At 53.4% G+C, this 10,018-nt stretch overlaps 1 protein-coding gene across 1 annotated transcript in view; it reads left to right on the forward strand.

The window, feature by feature from the left end:
• The window catches only part of ACADVL (acyl-CoA dehydrogenase, very long chain), a 27,044-nt gene that overhangs the window by 13,705 nt on the left and 3,321 nt on the right, over positions 1-10,018 (forward strand). The window contains exons 10-16 of the mRNA XM_015420323.1: positions 748-834; positions 1,683-1,745; positions 2,167-2,268; positions 4,340-4,437; positions 5,916-5,988; positions 8,648-8,720; positions 9,848-9,920. Of these exons, the coding sequence (XP_015275809.1) occupies positions 748-834; positions 1,683-1,745; positions 2,167-2,268; positions 4,340-4,437; positions 5,916-5,988; positions 8,648-8,720; positions 9,848-9,920 (569 nt within the window). The remainder of the gene's footprint in view (positions 1-747; positions 835-1,682; positions 1,746-2,166; positions 2,269-4,339; positions 4,438-5,915; positions 5,989-8,647; positions 8,721-9,847; positions 9,921-10,018) is intronic.

The raw sequence follows: 10,018 nt of genomic DNA on the forward strand, positions 1-10,018 counted from the left end.
CCAACATGGGCTTCTCTTATGTTCTTATGTCTGGGGCGAGTGATGCTCTGTCTTCTTGGTGCTTGGGGGGGGGGGCAACAGTGGGAGGGCTCCTAGTGTCCTGGCCCCACTGCTGGACCTCCTGATGGCACCTGGTATTTCTGGCCACTGTGTGACAGAGTGTTGGACTGGATGGGCCACTGGCCTGATCCAACATTGGCGTCTCTTATGTTCTTACGGAATTCTGAGAGAGAGTGGAGAGCGCCAACCCAAAAAGGCAGGCGTCGGAACCAAATACTAAAATGGTTTGCTGCAAGAGACAGAGCCGATCGCAGTACCCCCCTCCCTGCTTTGCAGCCATGGGAAGCCCTTCCATTCGGAGGAGAGGAGCCAGTAGCGAGCCGTGCCTTCCGGTGGTTCCACCCACTTCCTGAAGAGCTTGGCGGGTGCCAAAGGGAGGATTGGTGGGTGCTACGGTGTGCCCATGGGGAACCCTGCTCTTGCCCGATACGGACACCGTGGTGTGTTGTTCAGAGTGTTGGACTAGGATTGGAGAATCCTGGCTCGGAATCCCCCCTCCCCCCCGGTTGTTCAAGAAATTCACTGAGTGACCTTGGGGCATTCACTTGTCCACAGCCGTGCCTCCCTCCCAGGGTTGTTGTGAGGACAAATGGGGCAGGAGGGGCAACTGTGTCCGGCACCCTGAGCCTCTTGGAGGGAGGGGGAGATGGTAGAAACGGCTTGACCCTGGCTCTCTTCTTCCCTCAGTCCATGGCCTACATGATCAGCGCCAATATGGATCAAGGAGCGTCGGACTTCCAGATCGAAGCAGCCATCAGCAAGATTTTTGGCTCGGTGAGAAGGGGCGGGGCGGGGGGGGGGGGGGGGCGACTATGAGGACTGTACGTGTACGGGCAACTGCTGATCTTGTCCATTTGTGAGGTGGCACCTTTGCTTAGACGAGCGAAGCTATAGCAAAAGACGCCCTGCAGATCTGACGGTTTGAGGCAACTTTGTAGATGATAACCAGCATCTGGAACTGAACCCCGTAACTGATAGGCAACGGATAAGAGACTGCAGAATGGGGTTTACTACGCAGGCTCTGGTGAGCCCCTGATAAGAATTGAGCTACGGCGTTCTGTACTTACCAGAGTTTCCATGCTGACTTCAAGGGCAGACCCATGTAGAATACATTGTAGTAATCTAGTCTTGAGATCGCTGTGGCATGGATCCCCATGGGCAGATGGGCAGAGTCAAGGTAGGGAGCCCTCCCCCAGTCTAAATGAGGGTGGTAGAAAGCCTTTTTGCCACTGAATTAACCTGCTTCTCCAATATTAGTGTTGCGTCTTGAATAAACCCAAAGCTCTTAACAGAGCTAGCCATTAGGAAGAAAAGGTTTGCTTGGGTGCGGCACCTCTCCTTTTTACTGTTAAACCCCAAGTGGTTCTTCTTCTTCTTCTTCTTCTTCCCTTCATTGCAAGTAGCACAGTGGATTATTACTGGCCCGCCATCTGTTTTCAAATTGAATTCTTAATTGTTTGTGGTTTTATGATGTGGTTTGATTGCTTATATTTCTGTGGTGCCCCGCCCTCAGCTCGCGATAACCCCTAACTAATAAGCCCCCCAAATGCATCAATAAATGAGCCTGCCCGGATGACTCCCAGTTTGTTGACCAGCCCTTTTCCCCCTTCTGCCCTTCCCAGGAAGCTGCCTGGACCGTGACCGACGAGTGCATCCAGCTCATGGGTGGGATGGGCTTCATGAAGGTAAGGGGCCCGTGGGATGTGCGGGCAAGGACCCTGCCCCCGTCTGCCGGTCACCAGTCCCCCGTCTGCCAAGGGTTGCCAGCCTCCAGGTCCTGGCTGGAGGTCTCCCAGAGGGACAGCTGTCCTCCAGACGACATGAATTGCTTCTCTATTATGTATTAATTTATTTGAAACCCTTATTCCGCTTCTCCTGGAGAAAGCGGCTGCTCTGGAAGGTGGACTGCTGGGCGTTGCACCCTGCTGAGGCCCCTCCCCTCTCTAAACCCCGCCCTCCCAAGGCTCCACCCTCAAATCTCCAGCCCAGAGCTGACAATCCTTTGCATGCCTGTTTTGAGGTGGGCATGCAGACCAGACCAGACTCCAGACAGTTGAACCTCCTCCTCCTCTTCCTCCTCCTCCTCCTCCACCTCTGTCCCTGCAGGACGCTGGCGTGGAACGGGTGATGCGTGACCTGCGCATCTTCCGGATCTTCGAGGGGACCAATGACATCTTGCGGCTGTTCGTTGCGCTGAACGGGTTCCAGGTTGGTTGATCGAGGTGGGAGGAGATGGAGATGGTGGCCAGGCAGGGAAAGGGCGTCTTGGGCTCCAGGGTAGAGAGGACCCAGGTTGGGATCCGTGGGGTGGGAAAAAGGGGCCTGAGGCAACCGTCGCGACAGTGCGGAGGGGCAGGTTTGATGCACAGAAGCAGAGGGCAGTGTTCCCTCTAAGCTGAGTTAGTGTGAGCCAGCTCACAGTTTTTCAGCCTCCGGCTCGCACATTTTTGTCTCAGCTCAGGAAGGATGGCTCCAGAGCAAACTAATGTATGCAGTAGCCAAATCGCTCGCTCATAATGCCTCCGGCTCACAAAGTAGAAGTTTTGCTCGCAGGACTCCAGGGCTTAGAGGGAGCATTGGCGGGCACCCATGTTCCCTCTAAGCTGAGTTAGTGTGAGCCAGCTCACAGTTTTTCAGCCTCCGGCTCGCACATTTTTGTCTCAGCTCAGGAAGGATGGCTCCAGAGCAAACTAATGTATGCAGTAGCCAAATCGCTCGCTCATAATGCCTCCGGCTCACAAAGTAGAATTTTTGCTCACAGGACTCCACAGCTTAGAGGGAGCATGAGGGACCTTTGCAGTCCACCCTTGCCGACCCCAGCAACAACCCCCCCCCCATGACTTTGGAAAGGGCAGCAGCTGCACATTGGGTTCAGGAAGCAATTTTTCTCCAGGCCAGTTTGACTGGAGATCCTGGAGGGTTTTTTGTCATCTTCTGGGTATGGAACAGGGGTCACTGGGGGTGGGGGGGGGGAGGTATTTGTGAATTTCCTGCATTGTGCAGGGGCTGGATTAACTAGATGACCCTGGAGGTCCCTTCCAACTCTATGATTCTATGAAAGACATGCATGTGAAGAAGATCTTGGGGTACAGGTGGACTGTAAGCTAAATATGAGCAGTCAGTGAGTTGCAGCGGCAAAAAAGGCTAATGCAGTCTTGAGGTGTATCAGCAGAATAATAACATCCAAATTGCAAGACGTCAGAGTCCTGCCGTACACTGCATTGGTCAGGCCGTGCCTGGAGTATTCTGTCCAGTTCTGGAGGCATCGCTTCAGAAAGGATGTGGACAGAATGGGGCGGGTGCAGAGGAGAGCGACAAGGATGATCAGGGGTCTGGAGACCAAGCCCTGCGAGGAAAGGCCGAGGGACTTGGGAAGGCTCAGTCTGGAGACGAGGAGGTCGCGGGGGGACAGGATGGCTCTCTTGAAGTATTTGAAGGACTGTCGCGTAGAGGAGGACGGGGAGGTGTCCCTGTTGGCAGCAGAGAAGAGGACTCGCAATCATGGGTTGAAATTAAGGGCGGGAAGGTACCGGCTGGATATTGGGGGTGGGTGGGGGATTGTTACCGTAAGAGTAGTTCAGCAGTAGAATAGTAGTAGGAACAGAGTAGTAGAGTAGGTCAAAATGGGTGACCGTGTCAGTCTGTCTGTAGCAGTAGAAAAGAACAAGAGTCCAGCAGCACCTGAAAGACTCACAAAATTTGCGGCAGGGCCTAAGGAGTAAAAGGAGCTGCGGTGGCTCAGGTGGTTAAGAGGCTGAACTGCAGGCTGTGGAAGGTCGGTAGTTCAGCAGTTCGAGACCTGAGTGTGCCGCGTGACGGCGTGAGCTCCCATCTCTAGTTCCAGCTCCTGCCAACCTAGCAGTTCGAAAGCAAGAAATTGCAAGTAGATAAATAGGTACCACTTCGGTGGGAAGGTAACAGCGTTCCGTGCGCCTTGGTGTTTAGTCATGCCGGCCACATGACCACGGAAACGTCTTCTGACAGCGCTGGCTCTTCGGCTTGGAAACGGAGATGAGCACCGCAACCCTAGAGTCGGATTCGACTGGCTTTCGAGCAAGGGAACCTTTACCTATAAGGAGTAAAGCAGTTCTAGCAGACCCAGAAAAAGAAAGGCAGATCTGAATATTCAAATGAATCAGTGTGTCGCATGGCGCTCGAGCTTGAAACCCGTCCAGCGAGTTTTCGGGACGCTGTCCAAGCGGGAAGGGGGAGCGCAGAGGTCTGTCCGGGCACTTGTTGCGCCTTCTTTGTGACGTCTCCCTCTTCCTCTTCTTCCCAGAACGCCGGGAGCCAGCTGCGGGGATTGCAGCAGGCCGTCAAGAATCCCCTGGGGAACGCGGGCCTCTTGGTCAGCGAGGTTGGGAAGCGAATGCGCAGGTAAGGGGGGGTCTCCTGCCCCTGGCAGGGGTATGCGTGTGTGTTGAATGGGTGTCTGCTGTGAAAGGCTAGGGCATTGGCATCTCTGATCCTAGGAGGCTGTGGTGTGGAGCCAGTTTGGCTTCGTGGTTAAGTGCGCAGACTCTAATCTGGGAGAACCGGGTTTGATTCCCCACTCATCCACTTGCACCTAGCTGGATGACCTTGGGCAAGCCGTAGTTCTGACAAGAGCTGTTCTCTCAAGGGCAGTTCTGGAAAGAAGAAGAAGAGAAGAGATTGGATTTATACCCCGCCCTTCACCACCCAAAGGTGTATCAGAGCGGCTTCCAAACTCCTTTCCCTTCCCCTCCCCACCCCACAACAGATACCCTGTGAGGTAGGTGGGGCCGAGAGAGCTCTTGACAGAAACTGCTCTTTTTTTTAGGACAGCTCTTGTCAGAGCTATGGCTTGCCCAAGGTCATCCAGCAGGTGCAAGTGGAGGAGTGGGGAATCAAACCCAGTTCTCCCAGATTAGAGTCCGCGCACTTAACCACGACACCAAACTGGCTCTGGAAAGAGCTCTCTCAGCCCCACCTATCTCACAGGGTGTCTATTGTGGGGAGGGGAAAGGAAAGGAGTCTGTAAGACGCTCTGAGACTCCGAGTGAAGGGCGGGGTATAAATCCAATCTCTTCCTCTTCTCTTCTTTTCTTCTTTGGAATTTGGTGTGTTAAAAGCTAGGCACCGTGGGTTTTGCAGCGACAGGGGGACTGGGATGTACGGAGCTGCCTCTGCCTGTACACGAAGGCCGAAACACACGCGTATACTCCTTTGATTCTAAGGCGTGGACCAAAGGCCTATCCAGGCTGGAGTTCTCTCATCCGTGTTCAGCCAGGTGTCCCTTGCAGGGATCATAAGCAAGCATTGCCCAGCGGAGCTAGCTAACTGTTGGTTCCTGGTATCTGGTACTTGGAGAGAGACTGCTCTTGAACATGGAGGATCTGTGTTCAGCTGCCATGGCCAGTAGCCGTTGAACGTCCAGTCCTCTTCCCAAGAATTAGTCTAATCCTCTTTCCGAGCTGTCTTGACCAGGGACCATGGGCACGTCTTGTGCCGGGGAGTTCCAAAAGCTAGTTGCGCATTGCAGGGCAAAAATGCTTTCCCTTGTTGTCCTTGCGGCGTCTTTCGCCGGACGATTCTGGCAGCAGCGTAAGAGAGAATAATTTCCCTTTCTCCGTGCCATTCATAGTTCTGTGCAAAATAAGCCCTGGCTGTTCCCTGTTGATTCATTCTTTTTTTTATCATTCTCAATGGGCTCAGTTCTAAGCGTTTCCTTAATGGTCCCTCTCTCCCCTGCGAGTCTGAAATGCACTTTTCTCTGTAAGTGCTCTGGCGACTTCCAGGCCCAGCTGGCAGGGGAGGGGGGTACTAAAAGAAGCCGGGTTGTAGTGGGGGGGAGCCTCATGTTCTCTCTCTGCCCCCCCCTCGACCCTTGCTAGGAGAGCTGGTTTTGGAACCGGGATTTCGCTGAATGCCGTGGTGCATCCAAGCCTGAATTCAAGTGCTGAACGGGTGAGTGTGTGGAGTGGCGTCTCAAGGGCTAGCTGGCGGTGGGTGGGGGGGGCGATGGCATCCTTCTCTGAAAACTCCCCCTCTGGAGTTTTGCTTCCATCCTGTGTGCATTTTCCCCAGAGTCTTCTCTCTAACAAAGCTTGTTGTCTGCTTGCTAGAGTCATTTTTAGCGAGGGAGTCGTAGGGGTAGTTTTTACTGGGGAGGGGTCTGCTCGGGGTGTTAGGTCCCTGTGAGGGGCCACCAACAAATGCTCCCTCTAAGCTGTGGAGTCTTGTGAGCAAAAATTCTGCTTTGTCAGCCGCTGGCATTAAAGTTGTGAGCAAGCGATTTGGCCACTGCATCAATCAGTGTGCTCTGGAGCCACATCCTTCCTGAGCGAAGACAAAAATGTGTGAGCCGGAGGCTAAAAAACTGTGAGCTGGCTCACACTAGCTCAGCTTAGAGGGAACACTGGCCACAACTGGGGGGCAGAGCCATTCACCAAGGTGCTGGGAAGGACCTTTCCCTGCGAGTGAACCCTTGGGGTGCCCTGGGCAGTCAGCCAAAGACAAGAGAGAGTGGAGGGAGGACAGGGTCCGACGCAGGCCAACTCTCGGGATGGTGTAGCCGAGGGGTCCCCAACCTCTTTGAGCCCGCGGGTGCCTTTGGAATTCTGACACCGGGGGGGGGGCAGTCCCAAACAGCTGCCCACAAAACCAAAATAGGACCCACAGTTAGCAGGAAATACCAAAAACCAGCAAATACCGTGCTACAGACAATTCCAAAGTATCTCAAGTAATTTGTATATATTTTTAATTTGTTTTTATATATATTTTTATATTTTTATTTTTTTCTTATAAATCATTCACCATTGTATTGTCACGTAAACATTATCCCATAGAAAGAATCATACATCCAGAATTTTTAGTATCATCTTCTTATATCACAAAAGATATTGCACGACCCCTTTGTTAATACCAGTCCTCCTTAACTGTACAAAGGTTTTGAGGAGGAGGACTCCTTTAAGTCTGTTTTGAATTAGTGCTCGTTCTTCCTCCAACAGAGGTCCAGATATCCCCCTGTAAGTATCTCAAGTAATTTGTATATATTTTTGATTTGTTTTTATATATATTTTTATATTTTTAATTTTTTTCTTATAAATCATTCACCATTGTATTGTCACGTAAACATTATCCCATAGAAAGAATCATACATCCAGAATTTTTAGTATCATCTTCTTATATCACAAAAGATATTGCACGACCCCTTTGTTAATACCAGTCCTCCTTAACTGTACAAAGGTTTTGAGGAGGAGGACTCCTTTAAGTCTGTTTTGAATTAGTGCTCGTTCTTCCTCCAACAGAGGTCCAGATATCCCCCTGTTTCAGGGTCTCCCTCGGGGAGTTCAACAGACGTTTCCAAGCACAAGGTTGCCAAATACCAAAGTCTTTATCCAAATTTCACCAGTGAACGCTGCAAAAAGTCTCTCTTCGTGAGCTCAAGGCTTCCTCCAAAGTGAAGAGCACGTGCTTGAGCTCCCCTAAGAGAGACTTTTTGCAGCGTTCGTTGGTGATATTTGGATAAATACCTTGGTATTTGGCAACCTTTTGTTTGGAAATATTTATTTATTTATTTCATTCATTCTCTATCTAGCCCCTCCCCGCACGCAGGCTCAGGGCGGCTTACAGAGCACAAAGTGCTATAAAACAGATACATTAAAAACAACAGAAGCTAAAAACGTTCACAACTCACAAGATACATGGAGGACTAAAATTGCACACTCTCCATTACATGTCAGGAAGAGGTCCAAGATCGAAATCAGAAGGGGGACGGCATGAGCCATGATGTTCCAATGTCTCATCAGCCTACCCTGACGGGCCTGCTCCACATATATGCGGTGGTGGTAGTGGCGGTGATGGCCCCTGCTCAAAAGCCTGGCGGAAGAGCTTTTCCCTCAGGGAGTTCATCTGTTGAACTCCCCGAGGAAGACCCTAAACAGCTGCAGCAGCTGACCTTCAGGAAAGACCCTTCTGCCGTGGTGGCCGCCGCTGCCAAAGCAGCGTTTTTAAAAATCTGCACAGCCAATCAGAAGGCTTGTTGGGCCAAAGCACCACAGGGTCCCACCCGCTTTCTGAATGCTCTTGGTGGGGGCCAGGGAAAGTGCTGGTGGGCGACACAGTGCCCACGGGCCCCAGGTTGGCGACCCCAGGTGCAAACCTTCGGATTCCCCCTTCAGGCATCGAGTGGCTCGAGAAAGAGCAGGGCCCTCGGCTCTCAAGTGTCCCCTCTGTAATGGGCTTGGCCTCGCATGGGAACTGGCCGCGTAGGTAGTCTGCGCCTCTTGCTCTCTCTTCGTGCGGCTTCCCCCTCTCACCCTCCCCATCCCAGTGTGGTGTAGTGTTTAAGTGCACATACTCCAATCTGGGAGAACCGGGTTTGATTCCCCACGCCTCCACATGCAGCCAGCTGGGTGGCCTTGGGTCAGTCACAGGTCTCTAAGAGCTGTTCTTGAAAGGGCAGTTCTCGAGAGAGCTCTCTCGGCCCCGCCTACCTCACAGGGTGTCTGTTGTGGGGAGGGGAGGGGGAAAGGAGTCTGTAAGCAGCTCTGAGACTCCGAGTGAAGGGCCGGGCATAAATCCAATCTCCTTCTCCTCCTCCTCCTCGTTCTCTTCTCCTCAGACGGTCCGGGCCATCGATCTGTTCGCCGGGGCTGTGGAGGAGCAGCTCCTGAAGCACGGCAAAAAGATAATCGGTGGGTGGCTCCGTGTTCCGTCTTGAGCCAGCGAAGCCCCCTGGCCGCCGAGGCTCTGGGAAGATGGCGAGAGGAAGGGGGTTCACTCCCCACCCCCTTTCCCGAAACTGGAACGGGGAAGGCGGCTTCCAAAGGGGACCCTGGGCTTGGAACACCAGGCGGAGGAGGGAAAGTCCCGCTAAAGATTCTCAGGGGAGGTCTCCCTGCTGGGCGGAGGGGATATGGAGCCAGGGTCGTGGAGATGCAGCCGCCGAGCGCTCCGGCTTTGCGGGCTCAGACCAGAGCTGGCTTCGGCCCCTGCTTAGGGTTGCTAACAATGCTCCCTCTAAGCTGTGGGGTCCGGCGAGCAGAAATTCTATTTTACGAGCTACCGGCCTTAAAGTTGTGAGAGCCAGTTTGGTGTAGTGGTCAAGTGCACAGACTCTAATCTGGGAGAACCGGGTTTGATTCCCCACTCCTCCACTTGCACCTGGCTGGATGACCTTGGGCAAGCAATAGCTCTGATAAGAGCTGTTCTTGAAAAAGAGCAGTTTCTGCCAGAGCTCTCTCAGCCCCGCCTACCTCACAGGGCGTGTCTGTTGTGGGGAGGGGAAGGGGAAGGAGTTTGTCAGCCGCTCTGAGACTCCTTTGGGTTGTGAAGGGCCATGGGGTATAAATCCAATCTCCTCCTCCTCCTCCTACTGCAGAAATTAGTCTGCTCTGGAGCCACATCCTTTCTGAGCCGAGACAAAAATGTGGTAGTTGGAGGCTAAACAACTGTGAGCTAGCTCACACTAACTCAGCTTAGAGGGAACACTGGTTTCCAACCTCCAGGTGGGGCCTGGGGATCTCCCGGAATTGTAACTGATCTTCAGACTACAGAGATCGATTCCCCCGGAGAAAACGGCTTCCTCGGAGGGTGGACTCTTGTGATGCCGTCCCCGCCAAGGTCCCTCCTTCCCCCAAACCGCACCCTCCCCAGGCTCCACCCCAAAATCTCCAGGAATTCCCCAACCCGGAATTGGCAACCCTTCCCCTTTTGGAAATGGGAGGTTGGAGCAGGCCGTGATGCCCGTCGTCTTCTTCTGGGCCGGAGTCCGCCTGCCCCTCAACTCTCTCCTCCTCTCTCCCTCTCCGGGCTCCTGCAGACGAACAGTTTGTGCTGAAGCGCATTGCCGACAGCGCCATCGACCTCTACGCCATGGTGGTGGTTCTCTCCAGGTGAGCCCGCCCCCTGGCTCTGCGGCAGGCAGAAACGGCACGGGGAGGGGAAGAGGTCCTTGGCGGGGGGGGGGGGGGGGGGACCGCGCGCGCCTTTC

Source organism: Gekko japonicus, unplaced genomic scaffold, assembly GCF_001447785.1.
Source record: "Gekko japonicus isolate JY-2015 unplaced genomic scaffold, Gekko_japonicus_V1.1 scaffold336, whole genome shotgun sequence".
Taxonomy (NCBI): domain Eukaryota; kingdom Metazoa; phylum Chordata; class Lepidosauria; order Squamata; family Gekkonidae; genus Gekko; species Gekko japonicus.